This window comes from Anthonomus grandis, chromosome 17, assembly GCF_022605725.1.
Source record: "Anthonomus grandis grandis chromosome 17, icAntGran1.3, whole genome shotgun sequence".
Lineage (NCBI taxonomy): Eukaryota > Metazoa > Arthropoda > Insecta > Coleoptera > Curculionidae > Anthonomus > Anthonomus grandis.
The window spans coordinates 4,403,932-4,423,366 of record NC_065562.1 but is presented as its reverse complement, the minus strand read 5'-3'; the positions used below and the strand labels follow the sequence as shown (position 1 = coordinate 4,423,366).

The 19,435-nt window shown below is 36.8% G+C and overlaps 1 protein-coding gene across 6 annotated transcripts in view; it reads left to right on the top strand.

Annotated features, from left to right (window-relative positions):
- The window catches only part of LOC126746583 (patched domain-containing protein 3-like), a 242,284-nt gene that overhangs the window by 89,802 nt on the left and 133,047 nt on the right, over window positions 1-19,435 (top strand). For 5 of the 6 annotated variants that reach the window (XR_007663934.1, XR_007663933.1, XM_050454891.1 and 2 more), the window contains exon 2: window positions 2,905-3,178. The exons of the other annotated variant lie outside the window; for it this stretch is intronic. Coding sequence is in view for 3 of the 5 variants with exons in the window: in XM_050454891.1 (XP_050310848.1) it covers window positions 2,905-3,178 (274 nt within the window). In the remaining 2 variants the exon portion in view is untranslated. The remainder of the gene's footprint in view (window positions 1-2,904; window positions 3,179-19,435) is intronic. 6 annotated transcript variants of the gene reach the window in all.

Below are 19,435 nucleotides of genomic sequence, written 5' to 3'. Positions count from 1 at the left end.
CTATAGGAATAATCCTAAACCCCTTAATGCGCTTATGGGAAATCTTCCTGAGCCACGAGTTAACCCTTCCAGACCTTTCCTCCACACAGGTGTGGACTATGCGGGATTCTTTCTCATTAAAAATTCAAAATTAAGAAATAAAAAATATATTAAAGCCTATTTATGCGTTTTTGTGTGCCTAGCCACGAAGGCTGTACACTTGGAATTAGTCACAGACCTGACTTCTCAAGGTTTTTTGGCTATGCTCAAGCGGTTTGTTTCTCGACGAGGTCTTTGTCAGCATTTATATTCCGACAACGGAACTAATTTTGTCGGAGCGAACAGTGAACTACTAGAAATTTATAAACTCCACGAAACAAACGAATTTCAATCCTACTTAAAAACTAACATGATACAATTTCATTTCATTCCCGCGCGATCGCCACACTTTGGTGGTTTATGGGAGAGCGTTGTAAAATCTTTTAAACACCACCTGCGACGTGTAATATCCGACGATAATCCTCTTACTTACGAAGAATTTTATACATTTGTGGTTCAAGTAGAGGCAGTATTGAATTCCCGTCCCCTCCTTCCCTTAAGCAACGATCCTTCTGACCTGGAAATGCTCACGCCTGGACATTTTCTGGTTGGCCACGCTTTAAACATGGTACCTGATACGAATCTGCAGCAAGCTCCAACCAATCGTCTAAACCGATACCAAATGCTTCAAGCCATGGTACAGCATTTTTGGCGCAGATGGTCAGAACAATACCTACACACACTACACGAGAGAGCCAAGTGGAGATTCAAGGGCAATGATCCAAACCTCCTTGGAGCCTTAGTCCTCCTGAAAGACGAGAACAACCCTCCTTCAAGGTGGACCACTGCACGAATAGTCGAACTTCATCCAGGCAAAGACGGTGTAACAAGGGTAGTTAGTGTACGTGCTGCTAATGGCAGCATTTTCAAAAGAAGTGTAGTGAAAGTGTGTGTCCTACCCATCTATGACGATAAACCCGATTGTGACTAATGTATTTTTTTTTTTTTTTTTACCCTGCATATTTACGAGCATTTATATTTATGTCTTTCCACTACTATTAACTTGTATATTATGTACTTTTTGCTTAATCTTATATCTACGTTAATTCTATGCTACTATGTGTTACTTTAAGTCTATTTGTACACCTTGTTTTAGTTATTAGTCATGCTTGATTCAAATTTAGCTTAAAATTTGTGAATTTTAACTTTTATGTTGTATTGAAAGGTACTCTGGTGGTTTCTGTACTGCGTACTACCCCTGGTACTTTCAAGGGCGGCGGTATGGTAAATTTCTTAATACGACCCTGTCCGCTTCATCACAATTTATACTGAGTACGGACTGTACGATTGTAGTATTGCGATCCTCCGCTAGGAGAGGCAACGCGGCCCGTTCTCGCTGAGCCTACGACTACGTCTGCATCTGTACGCGTGAGATATCGATTCGATTTGTTGTTGTTGTAAACTATACGTACCCTAAATGTACGAAATAAAGGCTGTAAAATTGAGCCGAAACTTGTGATTTCATTCCTAAAATAAGAAGGTCGCAAGATACAAACAGAAAACCACAATTAATGTAGAGGACGAATGCGAGCTTTTCTTTCTAAGCCTGGCTAAAAGTGTGAAAAAACTGCGTTCCGTTGAACAGATAAGAGTGAAGATGGAAGTAAGTCAAATTGTTTTAGGGGCAGAGTTGCAAGCTGCACGTTGTCATATTTTTGAAAACAATTCTTACCATCACAAGACAACTCCACCACTCCTATCACCCTCATCATTTCAGCAATGTTCCTCAACACCATCTTATCACTCTGAAATTAGTTTGGACAATTCATCGGCTTCAAATTTCCCTTACAATAATTGTGAAGGGAATCAGAAGCAAGATTCTAATACAATATTCACTACATTGTAATTTTGAGATTTGTAAAAAACCTTTAATAAACCAAATTTTCTTTGAATTATTATATAGGACCATCGCTTTATGTGTGACGTGGCCCCACGAGGCCCGACGTGACGTGGGTTAACGTCACGTCAGAGTAGTCTGTATGCAGCTTTAAGGCAAACAGATTTCGATAATCACCATAAACCACCGGTGTCGATGGACCATTTTGCATGTACAGGAGACTCCTGATTACGCTATTTTTTAGTTTCTAATAAAAACAAATTAAACCACCAATAAATTATAACATATCCTTTACTACGAGAACATTTTAATAACCAGTAAAAAATGGACTGTATTTTACAATTACATAAAATGCGGATCTGTCAACAAAACCAATACATCAGGGAAACACCGATCACGATGACTGACGATCACTCAACGACTCTCAGCGCCGCCGCTAACAGTTCCACACCGCGAATAGGGATGGGTTATAAGAATGGGGACGGATAACGATAAAGTGTTTTAAGAGTAATATAAAATATATTATTATTCTTAATGCTTTTTAAAAATATGGCATGGCAACACCGCAAGCGAAATGTCATCTTGTCAAAGTCTAGAACCATGGTCATTACGCGATAAATTTAAACCAACAGGCAACAGAAGCAAAAGTTAATGTAAGGTTATCCGAGTAATAACCGCATAATAATTAATTTTGCGAAAAAAATTAGGCTTTTGTATTTGTTTTTTAGAGTGTTAGAAAAGATTATAAAAACTATTGCACTATTATAATCCCAACTGATTAAATGGAAACAGTGTACTAACTAATTATATATTATGTATTTACGTTTAATATCAGGTATTAATTATAGAGAATCTTATTTTACTATCATTAGATGGTAATTAACTCAGGTCTACTTTTAGAATGTAGGTGAAGAATGGAAACCGGTGTTATTTGAATGTCAAATAAAAGACTTCAAATTAATGCCCATTATTCTTTTCTTTTGTTTTAGATGATGGGCATAAAAATAGTAGCCGAGTACCTTAATAGAAGTTTCTACAATCTGGGTCTGGTTGTGGGAAAGCATCCAGGTTACTTCCTAATTATGCCAGTTTTAATCACTTTACTGGGCATGACTGGATACCAAAGAATACATAATAATATCGATCCAGAGTATTTGTTTAGTCCGGTTAATGGACAAGGGAAAATGGAGAGGGCCATAGTGGAGGAATATTTTAAAGTTAATTATACCAGTAGGTTTAACGTTGCGAGGATTACTAGAGCAGGTAAGCATGCAAAATCTAAGGAACTTATATATTATTATCATATAGTCAAATCATGAAATTTGTCTACTACTATTTTGGGTCATGCAAAAACTAAATAAGTTATTTTGATAGATTAGATCAATTAAAATTGGTCCTGAGTTTTGAAATATATTTTATGCTACTTTCGTGTTCCTCTCGTGTAGGATCAGGAGTTAAAGCTACGTAGCTACTATCCAATAACCGCAAAAACATCAAAATACCCAGTCCGCACAGCTTTGAGGAAAGAAACTGGAGAAAAAGAAATTATATTAGAATTGAAAACTCAAAAGAACTAATAAGTAAAACACAAAAAAAAACATACGTCCCGACCAGTAAGCAAAATCGATAAAGTCTAATCGGAATCGGAATCAACGAGTAGCTCTTCTTCTGGGATCTTTTTTAAATCTTTAACATGCTAAGCACCCTTAAACTTGCGCTTTTCATCAATCAGTTCATAGACTACCGGAGATAACTTCTTCTTTATTGTAAAGGGACCAAAAAATGTTGGTGCGAGTTTGGCAGTAAAGTTTTTACTAGCATCAGAAAGATCGTAATTTTTACAATAAACTCGCTCACCGACCTTAAAAATAATTCTAGGTCTTCGTCGGAGATTATAACCATTCTTTGATCTCTGATGCGCTGCTTTCAGTCTTTCCTCAACATCCCTATATACTTTACTTAATTCACGCGAACGTGCCATAAAGTCGCCAACCGTGATACTAGGAACATTCCTATTATTGTGTTGGTCGCCCGAGGGCATATATTCTCTGGAGAAATTCATAAAATAGGGAGTGAGCCCGGTGGCTTCATGCACCGAAGATCTTATGGCCGAATCAACCTTAGGTAGAAGTCGATCTTAATTCTTATGATTATCCTCAATATAACAACTTAACATGGTTTTAAGGACTTGATTCACACGCTCCACGGGGTTGGCCTGGGGATGATAAGCCGGAGTATATCGGATATTGACCTTATACTGCTCACACAGTTTGGAAAAAAGGTCACCTCGAAATTGTGCACCATTATCGCAAATAAGAAATTGGGGAACACCGAAAATGAGAAAAACTTATTCCTTTATAAGACGACAAATCATAGGGGCTTAAGCTGAGCAAAGAGGGAAGAACAAAGGAAATTTAATGAAGGTATCCAAGACGACCAATACGTATTTGTATCCCTGAGTAGAACGAGGCAAGGGCCCAAAAAGATCGACGCTAATCGTGCTCTATGGCTTCAAAACTTGAGTTTGTTGTCCCATTAATCCGTGTCGCTCCCGGAAGGTCTTTTGCGAGATACATTTGGCGCAATACCTAACATATCGGAGGACATCAGCTCTCATTTTTGGCCAATAATAACGACGCTTCAATCGTTCGTATGTCTTCATGACACCACCATGACCAGCCAAAGGATGATCATGATTTTCTTCCAAAATTATACGTCTTCGATCCTTGGGTATTACTTCCTTCCAAAAATCTTCATCATCTCGAAGAGACGGGTAAGAACACTTCACATACTTGTAAAGTAAATTTCCTTCAATTCGCCATTGGGGATAATTAATAGGATTCTTTACGACCTTATTGAAAACTCTTCGATACCACTTATCTGCAACTTTTGGTTCCTGGTTTACACTCAATTTAGCAATTTCTGGCACAGCTCTACTGAGAACATCCGGCACAACATGATCTTGGCCCTTTCTATGAATAACCTCAAAATCGAATTGTTGCAACCGCAATACCCATCTGGCAAGCCTTCCTCTTGGTTCCTTCAGACTATGAATCCATTTCAGACTATGATGATCTGTTATCACTTTAAAGGAGTATCCCTCTAAGTAGGGTCGTGATTTCTCGCAAGCATAAATAATGGCCAACAGTTCTCTCTCTGTGGTGGAAAATTTTCTCTCTGCTTTAGACAGAGATCGAGATATGTAACAGATAACATGGTCACCATCATCAAACTCTTGAGATAATACAGCACCTATTCCATACGCTGAGGCATCAGTCTGAACCAAAAAGGGTTTCGAGAAATCAGGACAAGCAAGTACAGGAGCGGAAACTAACGAATTTTTGATGTTCTGAAACGAATTTTGACATTCTGGGGTCCAGTTCCACTTTTTGTGTTTACAAAGAAGAGCAGTAAGGGGAGAAATAACGGTCGAGAATTGGGGAATAAAGCGCCTGTACCAGGACGCCATACCGATGACACGTCGAATTTCGGTGGTGTTCTTTGGGGTCGGAATGTTCAATACCGCTATCACTTTATCCGGGTCGACATGAAGTCCATCTTTATCGACAACTTATCCTAAATACTTAAGCTCGGATCGACAAAATTTACACTTATCCTGAGAGAGAGTTATACTGGCTCTATGAAATCTCCGGAAAATCTCTTCCAAAACCTCTAAATGTTGCTGAAAAGTCTCAGAAATACAAATGACGTCATCTAAATAAACAAAGGTATGTGGCTCCAAATGAGCTCCCACTAAGGTATCTACCAATCGCTGCCAAGTTGCAGGGGCATTCGTCAATCCAAATGGCATTCTCTTAAATCGATAAAGTCCCCGACCAGGGACAGAAAAACTAGTTTAATCACGTGAATGTTCATCAACCTCGATTTGCCAATATGCAGAGTTAACATCTAACGACGTAAGATACTTTGCATTTCTTAATTTGTCTAATTTGTGTAAATTTAGTTTTCGATAGTCCACGCAAAATCTCCATTTACCATTACCTTTTGGTACTACTAAGGCAGGGAAAGACGAGGCAGATTGTGATGGCTCGATAATATCGAGTTGCAGCATGTTATCAACCTCCTCATCGATAATCTTTAGCGTGGCGGGTGAGTATCTATAAGGGCGCAAACGAATGGGTTGGGCATTACCAGTATTAATCTGATGCTTCACTAAATCTGTTCGACCAAGCTTACCATAATAAGCATATCAAAGAAAAGTATTTTGAAGTCAATTTATCCAAGGCGCATCGCTGTTCTGGGGTTAAAGTTTCCTGAGGAATAATGGCTTCAATGATACAGATTTCCTGAGACGGCACACCAAAATACCAACAACCATTTTGCAAATCAGGAACGATACCAATAGTTTTCCAAAAATCGGTACCCAATAACAAAGGACAACTCAATTTCTCCACCACCAAAACACTGCAAAGCGCTACCGGTAAGTTAAGGCGGCGGTAAGTTAATTGCGCCAATCACTTTAGTAGAACTATGATTTCCAAAATTGCACTGAGAAAAAGGTGATGATAACAATTGTATATCTGAAGGTGCGGTGAAGAATTCATTGTATGTACACGAGGGTTTCTTGGTCGCTGATACATCAACTCAGGCTCGGCGACATTATTAGAGTTTACTGGAGGAGGTTGCATGCGTTGAGTTCGCAATTGGATATTCTCAATCTCCTGTGCTGCAAGTTCCAGCTCTGTGATGTTGGTGAAATTGTGAAGTGCAAGTTGATTTTGCAATGAGGGGAGCAAATTTCGGCGTATAATGCGAAGTTGCATTTCCTCGGATGGCGGTTCACGTAACTTTCGAAACAAGTTTCGCATTTGTGCAATAAAGATTACCGACTTCTCCACTGGACCTTGTGTTCTATTCCTTATATCACACTAAATATCCTCCTCATATTCAGACGATAAATAGGCAGACATAAGTTTGTATTTCAATTCTTCCCATGACCTGATATCACTGCGTATAGATCTATACCAAGACAAGGTTGTGTCCGAGAATAAGATTACTGCACAATGCAGCAGCTGATTCCAAGATATTCCACAAGCAAAACCCAACTCCTCTACACGCTCAATAAAATTGGTAACACTACCAGAACCATCAAAATGTAACTGCCATTTTAAAATTGTTGAAAAACTCTTCGCCAGCTCATCGGAACCTAACGGATTCGTGACATCATTAGCATTAGCAGAAGTAAACACAGGCGCATTCCGCTTCAAGGTGGAATTAGATTGTGGAGGGAAGGAATAGTTCCTTGATGGGAAATAATAAGAACACGTTATTAGGTTAACTGGATCCTGTGAATTAACGTTCGTAGAAGGAATGGTGTGAAGTGACTGAACTAAATGTGTCGAAGTGTGGTCACAAAAAGTTAGTGCTGTTCGAGTGAACTGAATTGAAGCAGGCTGAAACGAACAAGAGGGACCTGGATTTACAGATACCGTCGAAGGAATTACATTGGGTGAAAGATGGTGTGAGACTTCTGTCTGAACTTGAGAAACAGGAAGAGGATGATCCAGGAGGGAGTTCTCTCCAGGGGAAGCCTCAATAATAACCGGCACCTGCAAAATTTCCTCTACACTCGTTGTTCGTCGTTGTTCGTCGTTGTTCGTCAAAGTTCGCTTAGCCATTTCTAACCTATCAATAATGGAATTTCACTAAGTAGACAAACTCATTACTTCTTCAGAAAAATCAGGGTGAAATTCTAATAACTCCTTGAACCGACCCTGGATATATAAGGCCGTAGACCGCAACCTACTATACTCTTTATTAATATTTAATTCACTAAGACCTGAGATAGCACTTTCCAACAAATTACACTTTTCTGTACAAATATCAACTTCGTTATCAGGGTCCAATTCTGTTACCTCAAACATCGGCAAGCTATTAAGTTTCTCTAATTTCAAATATAACCTTAAACGTTGATGCTTTTCCATAAGAGTACCAGCAGTGATAGCACCTCGAGATGATAACTCGTACTCAAGCTCGTCCAGTTCCAATTTATTTATATCCATTTTTCCCAAAAATATCTCCGCCAATAACACAAACCAAAAAAAAAATTAATTTTTTTTTTAAATTATAGTCCTCTGTATCTATTATGTATTGTGATCTAACTTGAGCAACTAAGCCGCTAACAAGGTACGGTGCACACAGTGCAACCCATCCTATTTCAAAAAAAATTTAAAAAAATCTGAAGTCCCGGGTTTGTACTGCCCCTAACCTACGTTAAAATCCCAATGACAGTATAAACGCTTTACTGAGTTGCAACACTAATCACTGTTAGTAAAACACCTCAGTAAGATTCCCTCCCAACCTAGAACAATTTATACCTAATAATATATCTATAATAACCATATCTAATATAAAATACCTATCTAAATTTATTTCCATAAGCTCTAAATATATTTATACCTAAATCACTCTTAAAAAATCTCCAAATTCGGAAAAACAATTCGAAAACAATTTATATTTTCACAGTATTACAGTAAGCATGACCCAGCAGTGCCGATTTTCCCCCAGCCTAGCAAAAGAATTTCGCCCAAAAAAAATCCAATTCGCCTCAAAGATTACTATAAGTAATTTATTTAATTAGCCCTGTCTATCTGAAATATTACATTAAAAGAAAATCTTAACAAGTTATAATCCTAATTAGAAAATGAAATATAAGTAGATAAGTAAGGTTCAAACTTTCAAACACCCTATAATATATTAAATCTACCAAAAAGAAATTAAATTAAAAAAAAATAAAAAATAAACTTTCAAAAGAAAAGTACTATATAAAAAAAATTGAAAATCCAATCTCCCCTTCCTTCCTTAATTTCCATAATTTTTTTTTTTTAATATTTTTGTTGAGCCTTAGTATGGGTATGTTCTAGTGGAAGACACCCCATACTAGTAAAAGAGTACTAAGTGGAATTTTACCACCACTAGCTAACTGTACAAAGTTAGTCCATTGACTGAGTTGGATAACTCCAATGTTTCGCGCCACTGAGTCATCCAACTCCCGCCAAACGTCCACTTTGTAGAGCGGCTTTTTTTTTAAACATCCGGGATATAAAACTTTAAAAAAGTATATGGAAAGCAAAAAGAAAATAAAAAAAAATTCCCCATAATATAAGACAAGTTACTTGGAACCACTAATTTGTTTCACCCTGTAGTACCAAAATAAGAAAAAAAAATTTACTTCAAGTAGCTTTTCTACTACTTGTGTACACCACCCTGTATACCAACAAAATTCAATGAAGATTGATTAAATTGATTAAACAATAAAAGTTGATCCTGACCTTCCTATCAGTAAAACAAAATCCTATTTAAAAAAAAATTATTGAAAACAACCCTTATTAATGAGTATGTATATGAAAACCACTAATAACTCATATTCCTTCTTAAAATTAAATTACCAAGGTTTATAGAAAAATTCTCAGAATTATTTCTTGTAAGATACCAAAAAAGAAGAATTATTGTCAATAACAGGAAAGCTATATATAATAAGGAATGCTATTCAATGTTATAGTCCCTATATATTTTACCTCTATACTGTCCATGCTCATATACCCAAGTCACAATAATCACAATATCAATATCTACTAAATCACCCCTCCGAAAGTTAAGACGATTCATGCTATCAGCCGGAGATAAAGAATGAAGAGAAAAAAAATATCATGTTACAGCCATAAATTCAGAAAAATGAATTATAAAATATATAAATATGTAACAAAAAAAAATGCTGTATTACACCACCTGTATGTTATGCGCTGAAATGTTAATATTTAAAATAAAATACTGTTACATAACTTGCCATGAACATTAGCCACCGCCAAATTCAAAATTTACAATACATTAGAAAATAAAAAAAAGTATTAGAAACTTAGTTATCTTATCCTTTCAAAAATCATCACACCGAAAAGAATTTATTACAATTCCATGAAACTTCACCCCCAATTATCAACATATCCCTAGCTATGTCAATTTTAAACAACCCTAGAGAAGATGCAGCAATATACAATGTACAAAAAAAATTATATCTATATATATATATATATATTAAAATTGCTAAAAATAAATTTAAATTTTTGTTTTACTAAAAGTGTCTTACCCCAAGATAAGAGAGACCAAAGACAACTTTTAACCAGAAAACTTTTTAAAATTTGGGCGCCATCTTGTTATGGTATAAATAATATTCCGGCAAAACTAACCGGTTTACAGGGACCATTTCTAGGGAGTTGAGTTTGTTCGACAGTTTTGATTTAAAAGTTCTAAACAACAAGAACAACTCCCTAGATCTGATAGGTTCCAGAAACCCTGTTAAATTTAAATGATGGAAAAAAAAGAACCTATCAGGCCGGCTTCGTGGGTTCTCTGTATGGTCAGTTGTCTCAGTCACACTCCCTCACTCAGTAGTAAAACACCTAAATTTAATTTAAATAGGGTGTTTATTAAAGTTAATATCTACAAAATCTACATGGTAAGTACATAAATACAAGTAAATAAGTATACCTGGTGATCTTAAAAACGTGTAAACACAAATACTTAAATAAAAGATGTATATATATATATATATGTTTATACCCAAAGGTACCTTAATTCGTCAGTGATCACTTCGGAAGCATTACATAATAAGGCGTAACATTGAAGTGTTTTAATTTACATAATTATAAGATAAAAATATAGTTTTAAAGATAAAAATGAGAAGATGATAATAAATAATAATAATAAATTCATGTTAAATCATACAGAGAAATTAAAAGAATATGTTTAAATCAAAAATAAAAAGACTAGTAAGCTTACGGGTCAAGTCCCATGGTGTTGTTCTTTCGGGGGCGAGAGCCCGCGAAAATTTGTTGTGGTTTTGCACCACATAGGGCTTAAGGCATGATGTGGGTTGACGGGGCTAAGGGCGGCGAAATTATTTGATGTTAGGCTTCAGGGCGAAATCCTCCACTACTGGGCCATGACTGGCGGTTTACGTACTCATTTTCAAGGAGCCCTAAGAAAGATTTCTCAATGGAAACACGGAACACCAAATAAAATGTCACCATTGGTGAAAACGAAAACTTACGAAGTTTCGAGAGGCATCAAACTATTAAAAACCATCACCTTCAAAAAAATATTTGCTTGAAATTGCAGAAACACTAATGAAGTTTAGTTTTTAGTATTAATTTAGATAAAAATGTGCTGGCGGAGAGAGTTGATACTAGATTTAGTTCACTACACCATTAATCTCTCTCCGTCACAGCGGACAGCACGGTTCACCTTTGACAGACGCAGGAGCTGGAAAAACCCCCAGTTGCGTCGCGGAACTGCTTAAATAGTAGTCCAAAAGACGTCTGGGCGCAAGACCGGAGATTGAGGAACTTCGCTCGTTACTTTATGGGTTTAGCCGCTATGGGCCCAACCAAAGCCCATACGTAGATCACTAATAAGCAAACCATAGAGTGCCTGGTAGAAAGTACAAATACGGGCCAAATTGTAATAATTCGACACGCGGCGCCACTGGCGTCCGCTTTAGTAAACCGGTTGACCAATTCAATTGCCGTGAAATCTTCTCCATGCATAGCATATTGTAAACAATAACAAAGAATTAAAATGGTGATAATATTGATAGTGGTTCAATGAAAAATATTGGCGAATTCCATTAAGAGTCGAAGGCAATTGTAATTATGGTGGGTGTCTCAGTCAGCAGTCTCGTACTTATAAAGTTTCGAAAGAAAAATTTAGAACAAAGTCATAAAATACAACAGTACAATAAAACTAATGAATTTTGAAACACGGTAAGACACTATTTAAAAATTGTAATGCATCTTTTGGACATTTTTTATACAACCTTATAAACTAGTTCCTAGGCGTCACTCCTCTACTTTATTGCCTTTCTAAGACTCATAAAGGAAACTTAACATTTAAAACTTGGTATTTATAACTTGGATTCCTTAAATCACCGAATTTCCACACACCAGCAACGCTGTAATTTTCGCCCGAAGAAGTCTCTTGATAGAAGTATTTGGCAACTGCGCTCATTGTTTACGTTTGGATGCTTTACCTTCAGTATTAAACGGATTTTTTCAATAATTTAAGAGCGTTTTTCTTTATTAATAATAAAATTAAAATCTTTTTGCTAAAAAGTTATAAAAAATTGTGAAACACATATCACATATTTGGAAAAAAGAAATTCAAATCATTCCTTTTACATGTGAGTTAGCTGTCATATTTATAGGTTATAATATTATAAAAGACAAGCAAAATATTTTTGAAATATCTATTAAGTATTGGATACCGAAATTAAGCTTTTTCGCTTCAATTTTTTCAGGAAAATATTAATAGAAATGTGTAAATAAGTATCTTATCATATTTTGAGCAGTTTTTCGCTTATCCGAACCAGTAAACGCCGCAAAAATATCAAGTAACACAACAGAAATTGGCAACTATGGATACTTACATTATAAACACTAGGTATTCAACGTTGCCAAGTTGCTTTTTTTTTTATTAACTTTTTTGTTAAGAATATTTTTTTATTCTGAAAATTTTGTATATATTATTAGATAGCAAATAAAAGAAAATTTTAAGGAATTCATTTTATATCTGTTACAAAATACTACAAAACCCTTTAAAAAAAATTTCAGTGGATTCAGAAAAATATTGTTAGAAATCAGCCGGCCAAGAATTAAAACTATTTATTATAAGTTTTTATTTACGAAGCCGCTGCCGGTCAACGGGATTATCTAATGAGTCAGGAGAAATACCTTTGTTATCGGGCCCTAAAATATTTCAATGGGTCGACATTCTGATAATCTCACTGCTCGGGTTCAGATGCTGCTTTAATTGAATATCTTTGGTGGTTTTTACATTTAAAGAAATATAAATTATCGACTGTATTCGAGTTTTTTCTTCTAAATTCTAACATCAGAAGTGAGATAGTGCCTTAGTGCCATTTGTGGATTGTTGACTGGTGATTTGAGTGGCGAAAACTGTTATGTTTATGTGCGTAGACATTAACTTAACAACGTTTAAATATTAACAATTGACAATGGCCTCTAGTGATAGTGATAGTTCTACTAATGCAATTTTTAAGAAGAAAGTTCCCCATGACCAATTATCTTACCTCTACATCTCGAAAAATAAACAATGTTACCAGTGTGGAAAAATAGGGCATGTTAAAGCTAATTGTCGTAATAAGAAAACTAAAACATGATTCACACAACACGTGAATATCACCCTACAACTTCTAGTAGTGTTTTACCCTCAACCTCCCAAGGCAACAAGGAGGCTTGTGGTACTTCTGCCTAACAGAGACATAATGTTTACAACTGCTATCTAAAAGCTGTGATAGATAAACGTCGCAGTATTAATTTTTGCTCCACCAGGAAAGCTGCTGGTGCTACCGAGAAGATGTTAATGGTCATCACCTGTCTTCAATGTCGGAAATTTTTTTTCATCTCTTTGGAGAAAAGGCTATCTATTAAGCCATGGTGATTAAAGGAATTACAAAAGCTACTATTACTGCTACTAAAATGTTCACAGAACTTACAACGGTTTGTAGAATCGAAATCCCAATAACATACTTTTTTGTTTCTGACACATGTCTGGATTATAACGTTTTAATTGGTCGTGATATTCAGGAAGATCCACGCTTGGCTACCATCACCGATTATTAAGGTTCTCGAATAGAACGTTGAAAATTGCCTGCAATAAATATCGCCCGGTGGTGGGTGTACCTACAAGACTTAAATTTTGAAATCATTAATTAATTATTTAATTTCAACCGCGGTTCTGAGAGCCAGGAATCAAAAGCGTAGGGATAACGCTACCTATTCTCCAGGAGACTTTGGCCTGATGCACACAGATTCGTAGATGCATATTAGCGAAAGCAAATATGAATTTTTGGGATCATATGAAATATTGCAATTCAAAGAAGTAGTCTTAAAAGTAAAAAATTTTTCTCAAAGAGACCTCTTAATATAAAATGTTCCAGGTCGTGCTAAATTCCTGCACTCTCGTTATTATTTTCCTTCCAGACTGACCAATGTAAACGGCATTACAGTCCCCTCAGTTAAGTGAGTAAACTCCCGATTGCGTTAAGGGTTATCTTTTATCTTTAATGTTTACGAGCTTTTTGAGTAATATGTTGGAAGTTTTGAATGATATCTGCAAATTATAGTTTTTAAAAAATTTAGCCAATCGGGAGGAGATACTACCAAAGTAAGTGAGGCAATGAAATCTAGAATTTTTAATGCTGGTGTTATGGATTAAATTATAGGAGAGCTTGTATTTATTGTAAAATTTGATATAAGTGTTATTAATTATACTTAATCGAAACCCATTATTTACTGCAATGTGTTTGATTGTAGCTAACTCTTTCTGAAAGGCGCTTGCTGATAACGGTATTTTAAATAACCGTTAGAAAAAAGAGTTGAATGCAGCAAATTTATGATTGAGAATTTTTGATTGAGAATATGGAAAGATACGCAAACTTACGGGCAAAATCTTGCCACTAAAGTGACCGGCGGATAGATGGCGCTACAAAAATCGCGCCCCAGTCTCGTTTAAAAATCATTTTATTGTCTCCTGGAGAGCGGACGAACAGGTTTAGGAGTTTTTGCACACACCTAAATTATTAAATTTGGATTTCCTTTATTATTTTTTAATACTTTTAATTGAGCAGATTTATATTGCTTGTTTGTAAATACAAATTGTTAATAAGTCGTCACTTAAAATGAATATTTGCGTTTATCGTGAATGCAATAACGTGAAGAAAAAAAATAAAGATAAATAATTGTGGAAACCAGGAAATATCTGTTATGGATGAGGTTTTACTAAAAAATAGACTTATTTGTGAAAAATTTTTAATAAAGACTACATTTATATAAGTGGCAGATGAAGGATGCTGCATAAGACGGCTATTCCCAAATTTTAGAAAGGTAAGTTATCTTTAATAAGAGCATATTTTAATTTAGTTGTTCTCTGTGTGACGCTAACTTTCTTATTTTACATGGAATACTTGGTATGGTACTACGTATTTTTATAGAAAATCATATTCCAAAAATAATGATACTACATGATTTTTGGTGGTAGATGTTGACAATGGCGGCTCCTTCTTTGGTCAATGACCCCCCCCCAAAATAATTTCATAAAAATACCAATTTTATTAAAAATATCTTTTATCTAAAACTTCACTGTGAATTATAAAAATCTCTAAGCAGTCTGCATTGGCAAAACAAATAAATATATTACTAACGTCGCGCCTCGCGCTCATCACACAAGTCCGTGGCTGGGCCGTATTTTCAATTGTCCCTATACAGTTCTTATGGCTTATGGAGAAATGCATGTAAAATAGAACAAAGAGGGCAGATTCGCATTTCGTGAGCGGGAGTGAGAGTCACCTTTCAGTCCTATATCGCTAACGTAGTCGACGGCCCGACTGGATGAATGTTTTGTTTTAGTTAGTTAATGTATTTTAAACAAACTAATCGTCTGTGTAAAATTTTGCGGAGTTTTCGAAATTGCATTGCGCGGTCATGACGAAAGTAACAGCTCCAATAATCCTGGAATTTTTCTGGGACTTATCGATTTTGTTTCTGAACTGGATTTAATGTTTAAAGAACATATTGAAAAAAGTACAGTATTTAAAGGAACATCAAAAACAATTCAGAACGATATTTTAGAATCAATGTTAGCCATTGTACATACTCATATAATTAAGGAGATTGGCCAGACAAATTTTATGGCAATTCAAGTAGATGAGACCACAGACAGCTCCAATAAAACGCAGATGATTGTCATATTACGATATGTATTAACAGGTATTGTACATGAAAGATTTTGGAAATTTGTTAACCCTCCAGATACCACGCACAACATTTAACTAATGTAATATTGGAAGAACTTCAATTATTAAAAATTAATGAAGCACCTGAAAAATTGATTGCCCAAAGTTACGATGGTGCATTAGTCATGAGCGGTAAACTAAAAAGAAATACACCCAAATACACACTTTATTCACTGCTATGCCCATCAACTTAAACTTATCCTGCAAAAAGCGGCGAGTCAATATAAACCGATAAAAATATTTTTTGCAAATTTACACGCATTTTCGTCATTTTTCGGCCGATCTCCAAAACGTATGATGGTTCTGGATAGAGTGGCTAAAGTAAGGCTACCTAAAGCTGCACTCACTCGATGGGCTTTCAATACAAAATGTGTTGAAATTGTATACACTTATAAAGATGATTTAAAATATTGCTTAGAGGAAATTATTGATGAGGAGCAAGATGGTAACAATAAAAATCAAGCAACTGGTTTAAAAAGACATTTGGAAGATGAGCTTTTTTTTTTTGGTTAAATTTTTTCCATAAAATAATGCCCCATGTTGATATATTGTTTAAACAATTGCAAATGCAAGATATTGATGCCATATCTGTCAAAAATTATATACTGTCTTTTAATAACAGTATCCAAATAATGGAATCAGAAGAACCAAGCACATCAACAGCAAAAAAAAAGAAAAAGTACTACAACTACAGAGGATCCATAGCGATGAACTGCACTGGAAATTTGTGATATTATTATATCTAGAATAAATCACAGGTTTGGTTTCAATGATCATCTCATGATTTCACAGTTATTCTACACAGAGAAATTTGGAGCATACACTACCAACTTTCCGCAAAATATTTTAAATATGGTGAAGGCTCATTATCGCACAGTAAATATTTCCAAATTAAAATCGGAACTTGAAGTCATATATTATCGTGAGGATTTTCGCAATAGTGCCGGTGCAGTAGCCATACTTTAGCTTTTTATTAACATGAATTTGTCTGAAACATTTTCTGAAGCAGTGAAATTATTAAATATTTTGTGCACACTCTCTATGACAACCGTGGATCTTTCAAATACTTAAAAAATCAATAGTTTGATTTGTTTTTTTTTATTAGAGTAAACTATAAGTTTTCAAACCAAAATGACCCCCCTGAAGATTGACCCACGAGCCGCCACTGGATGTTGTCCACTTGCATCGCCCGGTTCAATACCACCACATAGGACTTAGGCGGCGTGAAGTGGTTCCATGGAACTCACGTTTCGCCGCCATGTCGATGTGTCTGCTTTCCAAAGGGGAAATGGAAAAGAAAAATAAATGCATGATGGCGCCCTCACGACCAAAACTTTCCGGAGGTAAACTCGCCTCCCATTCGGATCTCCGGGCGGAGGCTGGTCGGGGGGGTCCATCAGGCGGATCAAAAAGCCTAAAAATCAATTTCTGCAACATCAGAGGCCTAAACACCAATATTAATGCAGTAAACCAACACCTGCAATCAAATAAGCCTCACATTCTGGCATTAGCAGAAACAAAGGTGAAACCTTCAACAACAAATGTTCACCTCATTTATCCTGGATACGATCTACACACCCAATTTCGACTAAACTTTGGATTGGCAGTATTTGTCAAGAACGATTTGAGTTGCCAGCGGGAAGAAACGCTTGAACCTGCGGACTTCGACGTCATGTGGTTCAAAATAATAGCCAGTGGTGCCACGAAATTTATCTGCTGTATCTACAGACCACCAAGTGACACCCAATATAGACGGCTCTTTTTGAACCTGGTTGATTGCATTAACCATCTGCAAATTGACTACCCAAGCGCAGAAATCATCGTCATGGGTGATTTTAACGTTCACAATATCAACTGGCTGCGCTTCTGCAACAAGAACGACGATGAAGGATGAGAAGCTGAGCTATTTGCCACCATATGCGGGCTTACGCAGCTTGTGGAGGAACCTACCAGAATCCTCGATCGAGACGGCGAGTTCGCGAGTCTCCTAGATCTGGTCTTGGCTTCAGACCCTGACTCGTACACTGTATCAGTACATGCCCCCCTAGGAACATCGGACCACAAATTGATCTCTTGCCAGTTGGAGTTTAAAACGCAGGATCCTCCGATGCCGCGGAAGGTATAACACTATACATCAGCAGAGTGGAACCATCTTCAGGAATTTTATCGCTCATTCCCTTGGAAAGAAGTCTGCTTTAGAACCAATAACATCTCAGAATGTGCAAACCAAATTACAGAGACGATCTTGGCAGGAATAGAAGCTTATATCCCTTTTTCTACTAAAGGCAGATCAAACAACAAGCAATGGTTCAACCTGAATTGCAAAAAGGCAGTAAACACTAAAAACGCAGCATATCGCAAATGGCGTCAACATGCTTCCATCGAAAATCGGAGGAACTTTTTAGCCTCCAGAAGTAGCTGCAAGCGAATTATTGATGAATGCAAAGAGAGTCACAACAACAGGATCAAAAACAAACTGCTAAACTGCCCAAATAGAACAAGATCTTTCTGGTCGGTATCGAAAGCCGTTAGTCAAGGTGTTGCTAAGTCGGCCTTGCCACCCCTAACAGCAGATGATGGTTCTATCGCGGTAACAGCAAGGGAAAAAGCCAACTTACTGGGTAAACTCGTTGCGTCCAATTCTACTCTGCACTCGCAAGGCAAAACACCGCCATATTTGCCAAGGGTGAATTCATCGATGAGAGAAATTTCGTTTCCCCAACGAATTATAAATAAAATTCTTAAAAGCGTACACACCAACAAAGCTTCTGGACCAGATGGAATTCCAGCCCTAATACTAAAACGTTGTGCAGACGAATTGACTCCTCCCTTATGTAGACTGTTCACGGCATCGTATAAGCAGGGCCAAGTTCCAACAAGCTGGAAAACTGCTCGAGTGCAAGCTGTTCCCAAAAAGGGTAAGAAGACGATGCCCTTCAATTACCGCCCGATTGCACTATTTCCAGTAATATCGAAGATTATGGAGAAAGCAGTCAACCAACAACTGTTAAGATATCTAGAATCATCTGGACTAATCAGCGATCATCAATACGGCTTCCGAAAGCTTAGATCCACCGGCGATCTTCTGGCTTACGTCACACACTTGTGGACGGAGGCCATGGAGAAGCACGGCGAGTCCCGCTCAGTCGCTCTTGACATTTCCAAGGCATTTGACAGAGTGTGGCATGAGGGACTACTAACCAAGCTCTCCTCAATCGGCATACAAAACTCATTATTGAATTGGATCAAAAGTTTTCTTGAACAACGAACAATCCAAGTAGCCGTCGATCTAGCCATCCTCTCCGACAAATTTAACATTAACGCTGGAGTCCCTCAAGGATGCATTCTATCCCCCACCCTTTTCCTGATATATATCAACGATTTGCTAGGAACCACTGTCAAACCAATCTACAGCTTTGCGGACGATAGCACACTTATTTCCACATTTATGTCCGCCAAACCAACGACAGCCGCAAGTTCTCAGAATCTTAGGCAGCAACAAGTAGCTTCAACAAACAACGATATAAGAGCAATCTTGGAGTGGGGCAGTAACAATCTGGTCAATTTTAATGCTAAAAAAACGCAGGCTGCAGTATTTACGATAAAGACTAACCTTGGTGGCCCGGAGCTGGTTATGGCAGGGAAAACATTGCCAATGAAATCATCTTTACATCTTCTAGGAGTCGAGGTCA